At 47.3% G+C, this 19,366-nt stretch overlaps 1 protein-coding gene across 4 annotated transcripts in view; it reads right to left on the reverse strand.

Moving 5' to 3' along the window:
- Nucleotides 1-19,366, reverse strand: part of ATXN7L1 (ataxin 7 like 1) — a 255,392-nt gene that overhangs the window by 158,686 nt on the left and 77,340 nt on the right. For all 4 annotated transcript variants that reach the window (XM_068972931.1, XM_068972930.1, XM_068972929.1 and 1 more), the window contains exon 3: nucleotides 549-653. In XM_068972931.1, the coding sequence (XP_068829032.1) occupies nucleotides 549-653 (105 nt within the window). The remainder of the gene's footprint in view (nucleotides 1-548; nucleotides 654-19,366) is intronic.

A 19,366-nucleotide genomic window follows, 5' to 3' on the forward strand; every position in this document is an offset into this window, starting at 1 on the left:
TGCTGTGGAGCTGCTGAGCGGTTTCACACCAAGGATGTAAAGATAGAGGGAAAGCAAGTTCCCAAACATGCCTGTTTTTCTTCCTTTTTTTTTAAACAAGCAGGACTCTTGGAAGAGGAGAAGCTGAACTTGTGGCTTTGTTTGCATTTCCTGGGGGTTGGCACCCCAGTGGCCCCCACGGTGGGCTGCCCTGGCCCCTCTCTCTCTGTCTCTCTCTCTTTCTCTCTCTCTCTGAAGAACTGAACATCTGGCTGTGAGGCTGCAGGAGTGGCTCCTTGAGCCACTGCTGTCCCTCCCCTTTGTTACCTGCAAAGACCACCATCCATCTACCTAAACAATGGGACGTTTTCTGTCTGGTGCCCCCACAGCACCGAACATTTTGGCAGGAGGGCTATCCCTGACTACCCCTAAGGCAGTCGGCCTGGAAGCCGAGGCAGAACCCCAGGGGGATTCACCCAGGGCCTCGGGCTCAGACAGACCCAGGGCCAGACCACAGGGCAGGGCTCCTCTCGGATGCTGGACATCGGCCAGTGCAGGAGTCCACTTACCGCAGTGGGACTGGAAGACCTGCGGCTTGACGACCTGGTTACAGGCGCTGCACACCACGAGGTAGAAGTCGTCGTGTGCTGGGTAGTGGCCGAACAAGTGCATATCTGTGGGGGGAAAGGAAAACAGGTTGTTTTGAAAAAGCAACCAAGTCTTAGAAGGTGGACGGTTTCTTCTTGGAATGTCCTCCAGGGCAGGTTTTCAAACAAGACCGGCAGAAAGGCAATCATCTTTAGAAAAGGGCACACAGCTTGTCCAAATGCAGCTCCTTACTCTCAGAGAAGCCCATGCCTCCAAGAATCCCTCCTCATTTCCCTTGCAAATGGATGGCTACCACTGATGGCTTAGCCTGCGGCATTTGGGCTGCCCGGAATCACATGCCACAGGGAGTCACTCTGTCCTGAAAGAGGGCCCCAGGGTTCACTGGGACCCAGTGAGGCTCCAGTTATTTTAGGATGAGGGGGAAGTTCACCCAAACCCATTCCAGCATAAGCAGAGGCCTCTCTGGTATGTGACAGAGTAAGAAGGGCTGGAGAGAGAAAAAGGAGTCATCCTGGTTTCGGCAGCTGCCTGGGTACCCCCATCACCTGCAGAAGATGCCAGGGTAAAAGGAAGTGTCCAGACAAGTGGCTTGCTGGCTGCCATCATTATCCATTCTTTACTTGGCAAATATTTACCAAGTGCCTAAGTGTGCCTGGGCACCAACTGTGCTGGGTGCCAGGGCTGACTGGTGAACAAGAACAAGAGCCCTACTCTGCTGGAGCATAAAAGAGAAGCATTGACCAGATTCACACAGGTCATCCTGTGGGTGTAGCTGTGGTACCCACTGAGGAGAGGAGGAACAGGGTCCCATGAAAGCATGTGGCAGGCTGACCTAACCCTGACTGAATCATTAGAGAGGCTTTCCCGAGGAGGGATTAGAGGAAGAAAAGGTCAGGGGAGAGAGGAAGAAGTTTCAGGTCCACCATGGAAGGAGATTCTGTGTTGGAGGAAGCTCGGCTGAAACAGAAGAACAGGAAGGAAGCCCGGAAGGTGTAAGCTTTGTGGATCAACATGGAGAATACCCATGGACAGAGGAGCCCGGAGGACTATAGTCCATAGGATTGCAAAGAGTCATATATGACTGAGCAACGAACACACACACACACACACACATAGATTTTGAATCTGACTTTAGGAACAATGGGAAGCACTGAAGGTTTTTAAGCAAAGTGGTGACAGAATCAAATACATACTGCTGGAAGATCAGTTATGTTGTCTATGAGACACAACAGCACACATAACTCCACAAAAAAACCTGTTCATGCATGGCCATTGTAGCATTACTCATAAAAGCCCGAGGGTGGAAGCAACCCAGTTCAGTTCAGTCGCTCAGTCACATCTGACTCTTCTCGACCCCACAGACCACAGCACGCCAGGCCTCCCTGTCCATCACCAACTCCTGGAGTCTACTCAAACTCATCTCCATTGAGTCGGTGATGCCATCCAGCCATCTCATCCTCTGTCATCTCCTTCTCTTCCTACCTTCAATCTTTCCCAGCATCAGGGTCTTTTCTAATGAGTCAGCTCTTTGCATCAGGTGGCCAAAGTATTGGACTTTTGGCTTCAACATCAGTCCTTCCAATGAACACTCAGGACTGATCTCCTTTAGGATGGACTGGTTGGATCTCCCTTGTCCCTTTGGACACGGGACTCTCAAGAGTCTTCTCCAACACCACAGTTCAAAAGCATCAATTCTTTGGGGCTCAGCTTTCTTTATAGTCCAACTCTCACACCCATACATGACTACTGGAAAAACCATAGCCTTGACTAGACGGACCTTTGTTGGTAAAGTAATGTCTCTGCTTCTTAATATGCTGTCTAGGTTGCTCATAACTTTCTTTCCAAGGAGTAAGCATCTTTTAATTTCATGGCTGCAATCACCATCTGCAGTGATTTTCGAGCCCTGCAAAATAAAGTCAGCCACTGTTTCCACTGTTCCCCATCTATTTGCCATGAAGTGATGGGACGAGATGCCATGATCTTCGTTTTCTGAATGTTGAGCTTTAAGCCAACTTTTTCACTCTCCTCTTTCACTTTCATCAAGAGGCTCTCTAGTTCTTCTTCACTTTCTGCCGTAAGGGTGACATCATCTGCATATCTGAGGATATTGATATTTCTCCTGGCAACCTTGATTTGAGATTGTGCTTCATCCAGCCCAGCGTTTCTCATGATGTACTCTGCATATAAGTTAAATAAGCTGGGTGACAATATACAGCCTTGACGTACTCCTTTTCCTATTTGGAACCAGTCTGTTGTTCCATGTCCAGTTCTAAATGTTCTTCCTGACCTGCATACAGATTTCTCAAGAGGCAGGTCAGGTGGTCTGGTATTACTATCTCTTTCAGAATTTTCCACAGTTTATTGTGATCCACACAGTCAAAGGCTTTGGCATAGTCAATAAAGCAGAAATTGATGTTTTTCTGAAACTCTCTTGCTTTATCGATGATCCAGCGGATGTTGGCAATTTGATCTCTGGTTCCTCTGTCTTTTCTAAACCCAGCTTGAACATCTGGAAGTTCACAGTTCATGTATTGCTAAAGCCTGGCTTGGAGAATTTTGAGCATACTTTACTAGCATGTGAGATGAGTGCAATTGTGAGGTAGTTTGAGCATTCTTTGGCATTGCCTTTTTTTGGGATTGGAATGAAAACTGACCTTTTCCAGTCCTGTGGCCACTGCTGAGTTTTCCACATTTGCTGGCATATTGAGTGCAGCACTTTCACAGCATCATCTTTCAGGATCTGAAACAGCTCAACTGGAATTCCATCACCTCGACTAGCTTTGTTCTTAGTGATGCTTCCTAAGGCCCACTTGACTTCACATTCCAGGATGTCTGACTCTAGGTGTGTGATCACACCATCATGATCATCTGGGTTGTGAAGATATTTTTTGTATAGTTCTTCTGTATATTCTTGCCACCTCTTCTTAATATCTTCTGCTTCTGTTAGGTCCATACCATTTCTGTCCTTTATTGATCCCATCTTTGTGTGAAATATTTCCTTGGTATCTCTAATTTTCTTGAAAAGATCTCTAGTCTTTCCCATTCTATTGTTTTCCTCTATTTCTTTACACTGATCACTGAGGAAGGTTTTCTTATCTTTCCTTGCTATTCTTTGGAACTCTGTATTCAAATGAGTATATCTTTCCTTTTCTCCTTTGCTTTTCACTTCTCTTCTTTTCACAGCTATTTCTAAGGCCTCCTCAGATAGCCATTTTGCCTTTTTGCATTTTTTTTTCTTGGGGATGGTCTTGATCCCTGTCTTCTGTACAAGGTCATGAACCTCCGTCCATAGTTCATCAGGCACTCTATCAGATCTAGTCCCTTGAATCTATTTCTCACTTCCAATGTATAATTGTAAGGGATATGATTTAGGTCATACCTGAATGGTCTAGTGGTTTTCCCTACTTTTTTCAATTTAAGTCTGAATTTGGCAATAAGGAGTTCATGATCAGAGCCACAGTCAGTTCCCAGTCTTGTTTTTGCTGACTGTATAGAGCTTCTCTATCTTTGGCTGCAAAGAATGTAACGAATCTATTTCGGTATTGACCACCTGGTGATGTCCATGTGTAGAGTCTTCTCTTGTGTTGTTGGAAGAGGGTGTTTGCTATGACTAGTGCGTTCTCTTGGCAAAATTCTGTTAGCCTTTGCCCTGCTTCATTCTGTACTCCAAGACCAAATTTGCCTGTTACTGCAGGTGTTTCTTGACTTCCTACTGTTGCATTCCAGTCCCCTATAATGAAAATGACATCTTTTTTGGGTGATAGTTGTAAAAGGTCTTGCAGGTCTTCATAGAACTGCTCAGCTTCTTCAGCATTACCGGTCAGAGCATAGACTTGGATTCCTGTGATATTGAATGGTTTGCCTTGGAAATGAACAGAGATCATTCTGTCATTTTTGAGATTGCATCCAAGTACTGCATTTTGGACTCTTTTGTTGACTATGATGGCTACTCCATTTCTTCTAAGGTATTCTTGCCCACAGTAGTAAATATAATGGTCATCTGAGTTAAATTCACCCATTCCAGTCCATTTTAGTTTGCTGATTCCTAAAATGTCGAAGCAACCCTGATACCCATCAACTGTTGAATGCATGGATGAAATGTGATATATTCATACAATGGGATATTATTATTTGGCCATAAAAAGACGTGAAGTGCTAATGCCTGCTATAATATGTGTGCGTGCATATTCAATTACATCACTCCTGTCCTACTCTCTGTGACTGTATGGACTGAGCTTCTAGGCTTCTCTGTCCACGGGATTCTCCAAGGCAAGAATCCTGGAGTGGGTTGCCATACCCTCCTCCAGGGGATCTTCCCAACCCAGAGATCCAATTTACATCTCCCATGTCTTTTGCATTGGCAGGCTGATTCTCTACCCACTGAACCACCTGGGAAACCCCACTACAAATATGGATGAACTTTAAAAACATATGCTAAGTGAAAGAAGCCAGTCACAAAAGGCCACATATTATATGATCCCCTTTATATGAACCATCCAGAAGAGGCAAAGCCACAGACAGAGAGAGGAGATTAGTGCTTGCCTTGGGCTGGGGGGCCTGATAAAGGAGAACTGCTAAAGGTTTACAGGTTTCTTTTGCAGATGATGCAAACATTCCCAGATTGATAGTGGTGATGGTTACACAAAGCTGTGATATATTACAAGCCACTGAATTGTATGCTTTAAATGGGTAAACTGTATGATACATGAATCATATCTCAGTAAAGATGGGGTGGGAGGCAGGGAGATCAGTTTGGAGGAAACTAGTGGTCAGAGCCTCCTCGTGGGCCGCTGGGCAGAGATAGAGCCCTGAAGGGCACTCTGCCTGCCTCTCCTTAGCTGACCAGCTCCAGGACCACTGAGAGCAGGGTGGACAGGTGGAAATAAAAGACACAGCCTTCATGAAAGTGCTTTGCCTCACACATCTGAGTTTCCTCACCACCCCCAGCAGGCCCTCATTTTCTAGACTCAACCTGTGTTTTTGCCGAAAACCATCAGACACACCATGGTTCTCCTAGCTACAGGGGGAGGCCACAGAGAAGCTGAATTCCTCCTGATGTCAGGACGGCTCATTTATAACCCAACACATGCTTCCAGTGCAGCCAGATACTTAGAAGGAAATGGAATCGACACATTGGTCACATGGCCAGGAGCCAAGACCCCTGCTCCAGGGGAGGCTGGACCAGAAGGGTGAGATGGGCCCTCACTGGTGCGAGGACCCCACGCTCCCGTAGCGGGACGCAGGCCAGGCTGGGGCGCAGGCGCACTGAGTCTCTGCAGCATCTGCGGCTCCAGGCGCGGCCGGTCATTTCCCCTCTAGGACTCGCCTCTGTTTCCACTCTGACTAAGACGTTACCGGAGGGGAGCGTTATTAGTCAGTGCCTGGTAGGCGGAGGCCTGTGACAAGAGAGGCTGAGAGAGAACCCAGCTGTGACAGAGGCCCAGGCGGGGCCCACACAGCATCCGGTACCCTAGCTTCAGAGCCTCCCAGCACTTGGAGGACACTCCCAGTCCCACACTGCTGACAACCACTCTTGCTTTACTTTCAACTTACAGAATATTTTTATAATATATATTCTTTTTTAAAAAATAACAAAAGTGATACGTGTGTTTTGAAGATACATTTGAAAAATACAGAAAAGCCAGAAGAAATTAAAAAAAAAAAATCACTGGCAGCGTTTATTAACACTTTGCATCTCATTTAGATTTAGCCACATTTTCTATCCAGGAACATGTGAAACCAGGAGCTGGCAAGGGCTAAAACATTTATTTACTCAACAGCATTTCCTGGGCTGCCTTACAGTCTTTCTGCAATAGATCAGGCTATAAGGGAATGAAAGAAATGCACTAATTTAAAAAACGAAAAAAGCATTCACAAACTTGCCTGAGCACCTACTCTGTGCCAGAAACTGAGTGCAGTAGGGAGGCTGAGAGGTAGGGGGTGGGGAACCCGGCTCTTGACCTTTGTCATGGGCCCCGCTGACCTGTCCAAGGTCCGTCAGGCCTCTGGCTGCTGTTCCACTGAAGCATTCCTTCAGGAAGCTGTGGAGCCCCCGCTCCCCCGCCACTCTCCCACACCTCTGGGTTGAGAGTTGAAGGTAAACGTCAGGCTGGGCAAAGCCTGGCCACCCTGAGGGTGTCCTACTCTGGGCCCTTCACGTCACTGGGGCTGTTCTTGGTTCCCTGCAGGGCAGTTTCAATTGCGTCTGCTTAGAGTATGTCTCCCGTGGAAACTGAGAGGACCTGCTGGCCTGCTTGCGTATTCCTTAGTGATCGGACCTCAGAATCTCCTCAACAGGCTTCCTAGGTTCTGAGAGTCTGCTAGATGGGAACAAGATAAAGCCTGTGGCTTCTCAGAAGACCACCACTTCCAGGGGCCAGGCCATTTTGGTCAGTGTGTTGTCCGCTTGGGGATGAGGGAGGAAGGCCAGGGAGCACTGGAAATCACTATGCCTGGCATCATGTTGGATATACTATTAATTAACTCTCCCTCTCAATTTACCACTCAAACAGAACTTTCAGCACACAGTTAAAAATGGTGGTGTGTTGATGGGGGCTTGTATCAGCTTCTGAGAGCCAACTGTGAAAGTCTCCAACGTGTTCCATGAGATCAAGGAGGTAGCTTGAAATCAGACCTCATGGAGTATTTACAGCATGGAAAGGGGCACTACAGATCAGGTTTTTCCTTTTCTTCAGCAAGCCACATTGTTAAACATTTACCAGCGTACCACTGAGCAAAGATGGGGAAAAAAAGGCAAAAGTGAAACCACCTGTAATGACACCCCCTCGGGATAACCACTGTTAGCATGTTAAGATACATCCTTCTAGCCTTTGCTATCTGATAACATTATCTTAGGTAATCCTCATAATTAACCCACAAAGTTGCCATCATTCTACTTTCCAGGCAAGGAAACAAAGCTAAGAGATCCCATGAGTGATCTGTAAAGCAGGATGAGACCCCTGCTCTATAGTCCATGCTCCCATCTTAGCCAAAGGCCTTTCATAAGAGCAAGATCCCATTTTAAAAATGAAGAAAACAGTTTGATGGATGGAAGGCTTGCAAAGAGGACCAACAGGCTCTGAGGAACCTTTGGCATTTGCACAGGCCTGGGGTCAGAAGGAGGGATTTTGAGCACAGTGCCCTTTGCTGTGTAACCTCAGGAAAGATGCCCAACCTTTCTCAGCAACTGTTTCCTCATCCATAAAATGGGGCTTGCATTTCTTGCCTCATGGAGTTGCTGTGAAGGCTTATAAAATTTTCCTGGCCTTTTATTTTCTTCCTCCAGGGATTTGGGAAAGAGTGTAGAGAAAGCTTTACTCAAGGTCTTCTCCCCTATTTTTCAAAACTAATTCCTTCTCCCTCCAGTGGGAGAGTCTTTGCTCCAGGCAGCACATTCTTTGACTCTTCTTCAGGACCATTCACAGCTGTCCTCCTGGGGAAACTGCAAGGTCCCTCTGACCTGTAGAATTCCCTCTACGTGCACGGCACTATCACAAACGTGTGGACAGATGAGAGTTGCAAGCCACTGCCAGGGCTCTCTCTAGGCAGTGGTCAGGTCCCAGGAAAACATGCACAAAAATGATGGGACTTTGCCCATCACAGTGTTCAGTTATTTCCCCATGTTCAATTATTTCCCTACCACAAATCCATGCCTGTCTGTTTTGTTCCATTTTGTCCCTGCAAATGAATCAACTGTTGATCAGATACATCAGATAGCACCACCACGGCACTGTCACAGAAGTGATCTTAATTATCCTCCTGGTCTGATCATCGGCAGGGTGAGAGCAAGATCCATAGCTTCATTTTGCGGATGGGGAAACAGGTATACTCTTGATTCTAGGTAAGTATTTTTTGGTTTTTCACCCCAACCCATTATACACATATGTGCTGTGCTAAGTTACTTTAGTAATGTCTGACCCTTTGCAACCCCATGGACTGTAGCCCACCAGGCTCCTCTGTCCATGGGACTTTCCAGGCAAGAATACTGGGGTGGGTTGACATTTCCTCCTTCAGGGGATCTTCTTGACCCAGGGGTCGAACTGGCAACTCTCAGTTCTCCTGCATTGGCAGGTGGGTTCCTTATCACTAGCGCCACCTGGGAGACCCCCATACACATATACATACCTGTTTTATCTATCTGTCCATCCATCATCTATCAAACACATACATTATACTCTCATATGTTCTGGTCTACTCATTTCTTTTAATTTTATTCTATTTCATTAAAAAACATGCTGAACTCTTGAAATTAATTTCATAATCCTTTAATGGGTCACAACTCAACGTTTGAAAATCACTCTTCAAGGCAATCCAGTGAGTTAGGGGTTGAGCTGAACCTGAGAGTTAACTGGGGGTTTACAGAGGTCAGAGCTGGTCCTCAGTGCTTACCTGGGAGTCTGAGGCCATGAACTGAATCATTAGTGCCAGTTATACGCTGCAGCTCACAGGAGCTGATTGTATTTATTCCCGAGTCTGCATTCAGTGAGGCATGTCTGTGGCCTGAATCAGCCAAGGTGGGAGTATTTACACCATGGGAATCAGCATCCATTACAAACCAGGGCTGCTTCTCTTGGAGAGCTGGCTGTGAAAACACTCACCAGCACACCACTGACTAGCATCTACTCTGGCGTCACTCTTCCCTGGATCAATTTCCCTAGGTATTGAAATGGAGAAAATTATATTTGTCATTTACCACACTGGATGCTGAAAGGCTTCTGTGAACTTGAGAGGAAATTAATTTGTTAATATAAAATTATGATAATGGTATTGACCATTAGCCCCAAAACATATGCACAACAGAGACAGGTAAACATACTGATCACTTTCTGTATCAAATGAGCACAAAAAGGCTACAACTTGTTCAGCTCTGGTGGTGATAAGGGGGCTGGGGGCGGGGGCGTGGCAATGAGGGAGTGGAGAATTAAGTTCTTTTCAATGTCTGACAACATAATGCTTACTCTTTAAGGGTTATTCCTGGAGCTTATTCACAGATGAGGCTCAGACTATCCAATTAATGCCACTTATACATGGATCACACACAGGTTATTCTCAGTGGCTTCCCTGGTGGCTGAGATGGTAAAGAATCTGTCTGCTATGTGGGAGAACTGGGTTCGACCTCTGGGCTGGGAAGATCCCTTGGAGAAGGAAATGGCTACCAACTCCAGTATTCTTACCTGGAGAATTCCATGGACAGAGGAACCCGGCAGGCCCTAGTCCACGGGGTTGCAAAGCGTCGGACACAACTGAGCAACTTTCACTTTCACTTATAGCAAGCAGTCCTTTACTATTTCTCTTCCTTAACTTCTGGTGGAATTCTCATCTGCGGAAGTTGACTGACAATGGCACTGATGTTACCAACTTCCTGGCATCCTGGGTCTGCCTCCCGACAGCGCTTAGGTTCCCCACAGGTCTGTTCTGGCTCCCACAGCTTCACCTCCACACCCACTCCTCACCTTTGGCCCCCTTCCACTCCCAGATGGCAGAGGAGGGATGGACGGGACAGAGCCCAGCTCGGCAGGAAGAAGAGACACAGTTTAGGACACCAGAACGGTTGCTACAAAGGTAGAAAAGTAACTAATTTCCTGGTGTAGTTAGTGACCCATTTCTTAAGTCAATACTGAAAAAGAAATTGGCAGGACTTGCCTGGTGGTCCAGTGCCTAAGACTCCAAGCTCCCAATGCAGAAGGCCCAGGTTACATCCCTGGTCAGAGAATTAGATCCCACACACAGCCACAAGAGTTTGCATGCCACAACTAAAGATCCTGCATGTCGCAACAAAGACCTGGTACAGCCAAATAAATAAACAAATAAATTTAAAAAAAAGAAAGAAAGAAATTGGCAGAATAGGAGGAGCAGAATTTTATAAATGGCCTTCTGAGGGAACACGACAGACAAGCAAAGTTGTGTATAAATTTTCCTTTATACCAAATATTCACTTAGTGAAAATGGCTGAAGTAAAGGAAAAGGCAGGGTGACATGTCCAATTAGCTGTCTGTACAGGATTTGTTTCTATGATGGGAAGACAACTGGTTTTGTGGCTGCAGGATCACACTAGATTCTGTGCACTTTTGAATTTGCCCCTGGAACCTTCCAAAGCTCAAGACCTGGGTATTACAAAGCAACAACTGGTGAGAGTTCAAAAGATAAAACACTTAAGAAAGAGGGATTCCTTCCTTTTGCAAGTGGAAAGGCCAAGCTAAGCAAAGGCTGCACACAGAAGCAGCTAGAAGCAGACTGGCTTGGAAGGCCGGGGGCTGAGGGGGTGGGCAGCTTCAGCAGTGATGCCTGCACTCGCTCAGAAGATTCCACAGTAGTGAAAAGGAAGACAGCAAAGTAGACAACTTTGAATTTTAATTTCTTGAAAAAAAAAAAAAAAAAAAAAGCCCCAGAAAATGGCCTCAGGTTTCCCCCAAAGTCTTTTTCAGGGTTCTGAAACTACCCTGGTTGCTACAGAAATCATGAAAATGTCAAGGTAGCATATGACTCTAGTATAACAATAGTTTCATATACTTTTAAAATAAGTTTCCTTTTGAACTGACTCTAAGAAAACACAACATAATGGAAAAAACAGATTATGTGATTTCAACACACTGAATCTTTTGCAGGAAGGTAAGTGTAAGCCTCTGCCCTTGGTGGGTAATGGAATGGATCCACAGACTGTGATGGGAACTATGGATGTAACAGCCCTGTGATGATGACTGGGGAGCCAGTGCCACCGGACTCCCTTGGAAAACTACCAAAAAGATGAACTCGGCTAGGAGTGGTTTTGATTTGTGGGCTTCCAATTACATAAACTCAAGACGGGAGATTATTGGGAAGAACAGCAACTGTGATTCAAGGACACACATGGCTGCCTCCAAGTGGATTCACATTTAGCAGAGATGCCACTCAGGAGAAGTACCTTTCATGGTGGGAGAAGCTGGTCCTAAATGCTTTACTTTCTCCCATTAATCTTAATATGCTCATTATCCAGTTTTTATTAATGTGTCTTTTCTCTCTGCTAGTAGAGTTTTCAGCTGCATTTTAATCACTTGTGTCAAATAGAAAGTGTGAGGCGGGGGGAACTTTTCTCCTTTGCTCTCATGGCTGCGTGATTCTGTGTGTCCCTCAACTCCAAACTCTCCTTAAAGTCACAGAACAAAATAACTTGGGGGCCTTCAAAGCAGTGACCTCTGACCTGACACCTGCCACTCTCCCAGCAGAGTGTTGAACTTCCTTGAGGAAAATTCAACAACAACAAAAAACACAGTCACTTTCCATTTTTCAGATTTCTGAAAACTCACGGCCTGACTGAAGGCTTCAAAAACAATGAAATCTGGAAACGGAAACTGAAACAGGAGGACTAGAAAAGCAAGCCGTGCGCAGTGCCGGCCAGCTTTCAGCACCGAGGAGGGTGGGTGCAGGTGGCAGGCAGGCACAGGGCCTTCTCTTACAAACCAAGGACTCAAAAGCCCCAGTCTCTTCTCGCTGAGGCTGGGCCACAAGGCACATGCTGGCAAGGCTGGAGCCAGGAGAGGGGCCCACAGCAGGTAGAAGCTCCCCACTCTGCTGCCTGAACTGACCCCTCCCAACCCCAGCCCCAAACTCCAGCCCTGTTCCCGCTTCTCTCACCCCCCACCCCGCAAACCCCAGCCAGCCCACATGGCCACGAAAGACAGCCCATCCCTCCCTCCGCAGGAGGAGGGCCTTTACAGACATGCTTTCATGGGGTATCAAGGCCAGCAGGCTGCACAGGGGCCCGGAGTTGGGGGGAGCCCCCAGACCAGCCCCTCCCCCCAGGCTCCCCTTCAGCTCTCACTCATACCCTGAAGCAAAACGAAGGAAGGGAGACAGTATGAGGCTGGACCTGGGAAGTGATCTGAACCAGGAGTTGAGAACAAAAACCACGAGAGGTGAGCCTGCTCAAATGTGGTGCCTCAGAGCAGGGCTCTGGAGTCAGGCAGCCTTGCGTTCAAATTCTGACCCTGCTGCTTGGCTCGATAACCCCCTCCAAGCTTTTGTTTTCTCATCAGGGGTAAAATGACATGTTTGTGAAGAGGCTGGCACAAAGTAAGGATGTAGAGTCTCCAACTCACCCATCCACTCCTCTGGGAAGACTCCTTTGATGCGCAGGGTTTCCCTCCTCCCCTTCCTCCCTGCCCTCAGCAATATGACCAGAGTTTTCTTAAGGCTGTACTGGAGTCACTGGATTACATCCCTCTCACCAGACTGGGATCTTCTTACAGAAATCATGACTTAAAAATGTCCTTAGCCAAACAGTCTGATGCATGGTGGCCACTTAATAAACATTAATAAGCTAACAAGGCTGAAGTTCTGAAGAAGTTGATTTACTTCCCATATTCCTTCATTTTCTCTTCTGTCAAAGGGGCAAGTTGCAAATGACAATAAGTTGTGCTAATATCCATGCTGCTAACTAAGATCATGAGGTTAACAATTACATCTATTTGTTCATTCTTGGAGCTCCTTTGAAGACAAGTGCTGAAGCTAGGAAGGAGGCATGCGCGGGGTGGCCACTGTTGTGTTGTTGTTCAGTTGCTAAGTCATGTCCCACTCTTTGTGACTCCATGGACTGCACCCCACCAGGTTCCTCTGTCCTTCACTACCTCCCGGAGTTTGCTCTTGAGTCAATGATGTCATCCAACCGTCGCATCCTCTACAATGTGTAGAGTGGCAGATGCCTATCCCCACCATCCTAGGCTCATGAAGGCTGGCTCCTTCCTTCTCCAACAAACCACAGCTACTCCCCACCCCACCCACAGTGATGGCCCCCCCAAAGACAGAGTTTGGGATGGGCATAGGGGTGCTCCCTCACCCTGGGGACATCAGGAAAGTAGGTGATACAGGGCCTCAGAGCTCCAGACTCCTCCCAGCGCAGCAGCCAGGCTCAGCCCAAGGCACAAGGAGCCATCTAAGCCCAGCATGGTAGAGGATCTGAGTGGCTGCTGGGCAGTGAAGACCCTGGTGGCCAAGAGAACCACAGTACAAAGGGCTCCCCTGTGCCTACTCCTGGGTTAGCCTTCAATGCCAACAATCGCAGCCCCTAAAAATGTTCCCAGGGATGTCAAGTCAGCCCTAGTTCTCTCTCTCGAGCAGCTGCAGGGCATCTAGGCTCCCTCCTGTCCAGCAAACTTGTCTGTTGTTTCAGCCTGGCAGGCTGCTGGCTTCTGGCCTGACCTCCCCACCTCTGGCCCAAAAGACAGATGAGGAACATGTAACCATTTTGGTGGGATGCTGAGTCCTGAAAAGGTAACCTGGCTAAAGCACTTCTCATAGCAAGGGGTTCTTGGGCTTACAGATAAGCTGCATGGAGAGGACACCCCCATTAGTCCCTCACGAAGTCAGCCCCCATGCCCTGGCCCAGCCAGAGAGAAGTTCTGTACCAGGGACAGGATGGGTACAGCATCCTGAAACAAGGACCTGGAAGTAAAGACTGTTTACGGGTGTGCCAAGTCACTTCAGTCGTGTCCGACTCTTTGTGACCCTATATAGGCTGTGGCCTGCCAGGCTCCTCTGTCCATGGGAGACATTCTCCTCCAGCCATGAATACTGGAGTGGGTTGCTGTGCCCTCCTCCAGGTGATCTTCCCGACCCAGGGATCGAACCTGTATCTCTTCTGTCTCCTGCTCTGGCAGGCAGGTTCTTTACCACTAGCACCACCTGGGAAGCCCCAAAGACTGTTTAGTTCACTACATTCAATTAGAGAGAGAAGAGAAGCATCAACACATTGGGGAAAATTCTAGTCCCTCCCTGGGCTTTCCTGCCTAGTGACACTTAAAGACCAGACAAGTGGAGGCGTGTGCGATGCTCTGGAAAGGCCACATGTCACCACAGGCTCCCTTCCCTCCCAGGTTCTCCTGCCTGAGTCACTTACAGGCTTAAATGCTCACTTAAGTCTTTATGCCCATGTTATTGTCCACTTGAGAACTACAGTTAAGATAATATTTGTTTTCATAAAATCAGGAGGCCTCCCTGGGCTTTTTCCCTTAAGACTTCTTCAGCAGGCCTTGCTTTGTTTCTGTGGAACAGGCTTTTCCTCTCCTGGGCCTCCCTCACCAGAGAATGTTAACAGCTTGAGTGTGTAAAGCTGGTTTCCAGAGGATTTAGGGGTGACTCCTTCCACCTCCATCCCGGGGCCTCTCCAGGGTCCAGGTAGGGTCTCCGGCCACAGTCTGTAATATCTTCCCGCTTCCCACCCCCATCCAAGAGAGATCTGAGTGACGGGGAGGTAGGTACCATATTTCAGGGAAGAAACAGTGGGTTTGGGGATGAGGACGTGATGCTGTTCCTTTTAAGACATGTTATGGTCAAAGAAAATTTCCAGATTGAATAGAACAATGCTGTTAAGAACAACTTATATGGGTCAAGGGAAATCAATGAAAACACTTCCTTCCCTGTCTTTTAGAATAGGATGGTCCACTTCCTTGTGGCAAGCTGAGTCTGGAGGACGGACTAACTCATCCCTTAGTTTCCTTCCAGCTCCTCAGTTACGATGGCTGGTCCATCAGGGAGTGTGTCAGCAGACGAATGGGGGAGGGTGCCACACCCACGTTACAGGGGAAATCCCTGGGAAAGGCAAATAGAGCATAAAATCTGAGTGGTTTACCTTTAGGAGGAGTTAGTGAAGGCTGACTATCTATCTTTCTACCCACCTACTCACAGAGATGGTATCTATACAGACGATAGCATCTATCACTTCCATCAATCATCTAGCTTGACAAGAACCTACTGTATAGCGCAGGGAACTCTACCCAATATTCTGTAATAACCCATGTGAGAAAAGAATCTGAAAAAGAATGGATACACATATAACTGAACTGCTTTGCTGTACACCTGAAGCTAACACAACACTGTAAATCAACTATACCTCAATATACAGTAAAAATGAAACTGAAGTAATCATCTTGATCTATCATAGTTATCCTATCCCTGTCTCTCATCTCACCTACCTCTGTGTCATACCTCTCTGTCTATCATATCTATCTCTATCTCCCTACCATCTCTATGGTTTTACCTGTATCATCTCTCCTCCTGTCTTAGAAAGCATTCTAGTTTTGAGCACTGTGGGGCTCCGAGGAGGACTTAACTCAGTCTCAGCCTGTTTGATGGTTTTGAAGGCTACATTTTTGAGTGACAAGGGTGAGGTGTGGCTTTACAAAACTAAATGAAAAGAAGAAAAAAGAGAACTTAGACAACAGCAGAAAACATCAGCTGGTTTTCTGGGGCTGCACCGTGAACTGCATAAGAACAAGGACTACGCTTCACACACAGTCCCGTGTCTCCCTCCTTCAGCACAGTTCTGTTCAAGCGGCAGGAGCAAAGTGGAAGTAGGAATCGAAGCACTCCTTGAATTCAGCTTTCTGTCTGAAATCTGAATAGACTGTAGATTTCGAAAGAGGTTGCTCTGAGGCACACCTACGTCCGCCATCTTGTTTCTTGAGATTCATGGGCCCAGAGGCTTTCATTCCATCTTGAGGAAAACAAGACCAAGAGCTCAGGGCAAAGGGACAGGATGCGGCTGGGGTCCTTAGCTGTCTGTGGGAGTCAAACCATGCACACCACGGGCTTTCACAGCCCTGCTAAAACCAGAACGATGATGCAAGCAGCACTTTCCATTAGGTTTTCCATCACTTTTTGGAGATTAATTTAAAACTTGATTGGTAGGCCAGGCACATTCACCACAGAGATGCTCCACCCTTCCCAGCACAGTGACCTGGGTGATTTCTTAGACGACGTGTTGTGGACCTCGGTCTGTGACGCAGCCTACCAGCAGCACTCGTGAAGGCAGGAACCATGACGTTCGAGGAGACACAGACAGAGGCCTCCAGGAGACTGCCCCCAAGGCAGGCCTCAGCTATTCAGGTGTTGCTACAAACACCATCTGAACATGCAGTTGGCGGCACAGGGTCAAGAAGACTCCCACCTGACACGCCAGCCCCTGCTCAGCTCTGGGGTGGGGGGTGTTTCCGTCAAGATTCTGCCTGAAGATTTGGGGATGAAGAAGAGGGCCTGATTCAGAATCTGTGAGACTGTGGCCAGGAACGTGAGGCCGTCCCAGCGCCTGGGATCTTGGTGAGCCCCATGGCAGTGCCGAGTTGACTCTTATTCAGAGGGTCTATGATGAGAGACCCCTGGATCCTGGGGCACTTGGCAGTGGCTCTGAGCGCAAAGGAGAATTGGCTCTGGTCATGGTTTATCTGTAACTGGCAGAGGGATGGTGACATTTTTTTTCCTGAGGCCATTTGTCAAGGCTATGGAGTCCTGCATACACCCTCCAATGATTACAACCACCACCCAGATGATGCCGCCAGAGCTCCGAGGTAAATGTGCCATTTGGCTCTGTTATGAGACGCGTCCACTTGGCATAGCCAGAGGGCAGTGGCAGGAATTGCTTAATGTCCCCAGGAGTCCGTGTCCAAAGCACTCAGGCCACTGGGACAGTCAGGCTGCAGGAAGCTGTTGACAGATATGCCAAGGCATTCCCCTGTGAAAGAGGGGCAAACAGGGGAGCCAGAGCCACTCCAGCTGGAACTGCCACTCATGTACCAGCGCTAGCAAGGGACAGAAAGGACTTCGCTCTCAGAAAACGAAAAGACGTGTTTGTGCTTCCATCAAATCCAGGCTTCTACAGCCAGTTATACACACCTGGCAACTCCTCAGATGGGCTGGTGCTGAAAGCTGGCAGCCTTCTGAGCACAGAGGCCCAGGAAGAAAAAAATCCACCATGGAGAGGATTACAGAAAGCTATTTTAATGTAATGGAAAATAGGATCAATCAGCCGGAGGAGAAAAGTCACTACGTCTTCAATCACAAATCAAGCATGAAGTTAGTTCTGTGCCCAAGGAGAAAAGGCACAGATTCTCAGGGAGCTTCCTGAGGCTCTGGGATCCAGCCCCACCATCCCTGAGTCCCAGGTTCAGTTTCCACCACATCCTCCTTCAGCACTGCCCCTCCTTTAATCCCTCCCTCCACACTCACCAACGTCCTACTCATCCTTCCAGGCCAGCGTTAGTGCAACCTCATCCAGGGAGCCTTTTCAGGTTCCCGCAGCCACAATAACCCTTTCTCTGTGTCTGCAGAGTCCTTTGCATTTAAGGGCACACTTAGCCCAGTCTACCTGGTGCTGACAGATACACCTATCTTCTCCCATTTGTATGCTAACGTTTTATATACTATCTCAGACATTTAAATGTTAAATATTAAAGCTGTCAGAAACATGCTCAAATACTTAAGAGAGTGCCAATGCCTCAACTGCCTCACTTTAGACTAAGGAGTCACCTAGTAGATAGCTGGGGTGGCTGCGGGGTTGGGGGACGAGCCACTAACTCTTGCTCCACCTCAAGCTTGCTGTGCAATACTGAGCAAGCCACAGAGGCTCTCTGGGTTTGTCTTTCCTTATCTGGAATATAGTAGTCACAGCATCCTCACAAGGTCGCTGGGAGGATTAAATGAGCTAACTTATGCCAGTGCCAGCATCTTATAGGCACTCAGATGCCCAAGGTGGTGCCAGTGGTAAAGAATCCACCTGCCAATGCAGGAGAGGCAAGAGACGTGGCTTCCATCCTCCAGTCAGGAAGATCCCCTGGAGAAGGGCATGGCAACCCACTCCAGTATTCTTGCTTGGAGAATCCCATGAACAGAGGAGCCTGGCAGGCTACAGTCAATAGGGTCACAAAGAGTTGGACACAACTGAAGCAACTTAGCATGCATGCACAAGACAATGCCAGAATCTTATAGGCACACAAATGCCCAAGAAATTGAACTGAACTTCAGCTTGAACTAGTTAGGTCAAAAGACAAAGACTTGCAGAAGAACATTATTCTACAAACAGCTCAGTGTCATGTTTACAAGGTAGGTTCTAAAGTCAGCTTATCTGGACTTTTCACCTTGGAAAATTCCTCTGGGTCTCAGTTTCCTCATCTGAAAATGGGGATGGTAATAATAAGATGACCGTCAGTATGAGATGGGCAACACATATCTGATGTCTGGTGCTTGGAAAGCTCTCAAAAAGTGTTAGCTCTTACTATGATCTAGAATCTAATTTTGCATAGCAGGACTTTAAGAAAACAACTCTGTTTGACTGGAGCAAAACAGTGAGGGTCAAGAATGAAATCATAATGTTGAAAGCCACCAGACCTTGAGCTTTCAGTGACTGAAGCCACAGGGTGAGTAAACAGCAGTGATTATTGTGTAGTTACTAGATCGTGTCTGACTCCATTGCAACACCATGGACTGTAGCCCACCAGGCTCCTCTGACCATGGGATTTCCCTGGCAAGAATACTGGAGTGGGTTGCCATTTCCTTCTCCAAGGTATCCTCCTGACCCAGGGACTCAACCTGCAACTCTTGCATTGGCAGGCAGATTCTTTACCACTGAGCCACCAGGGAAGCCCAAAGAGTAGCTGAGGGTTTTTTAAAGTGTGAATATTATGTGCAATCTAGCCCCTGAATGTAGATGACTGGACCCTATGACAGGTCTATGGAGTGAGATTCTCTAGGGGTGGAGCTCAGGAGGATGCACTTAAAAGAAAAAAGAAGAAACTTATTTATCTTTTGACTACTGCATGTGGGATCTTAGTTCTCCCACTAGGGACTGAACCCATGTAACCTGCACTGGCATAAAAAAGCTGGCTTAAAACTCAACATTCAAAAAACTACGATCATGGATCCAGTCCTATCACTTCAGGGCAAATAGATGGGAAAACAATGGCCAACAGTGGCAGATTTTATTTTCCTGGGTTCCAAAATCACTGTGGACGGTGACTGCAACCATGAAATTAAA

Source organism: Capricornis sumatraensis, chromosome 5 (genome assembly GCF_032405125.1).
Source record: "Capricornis sumatraensis isolate serow.1 chromosome 5, serow.2, whole genome shotgun sequence".
NCBI lineage: Eukaryota > Metazoa > Chordata > Mammalia > Artiodactyla > Bovidae > Capricornis > Capricornis sumatraensis.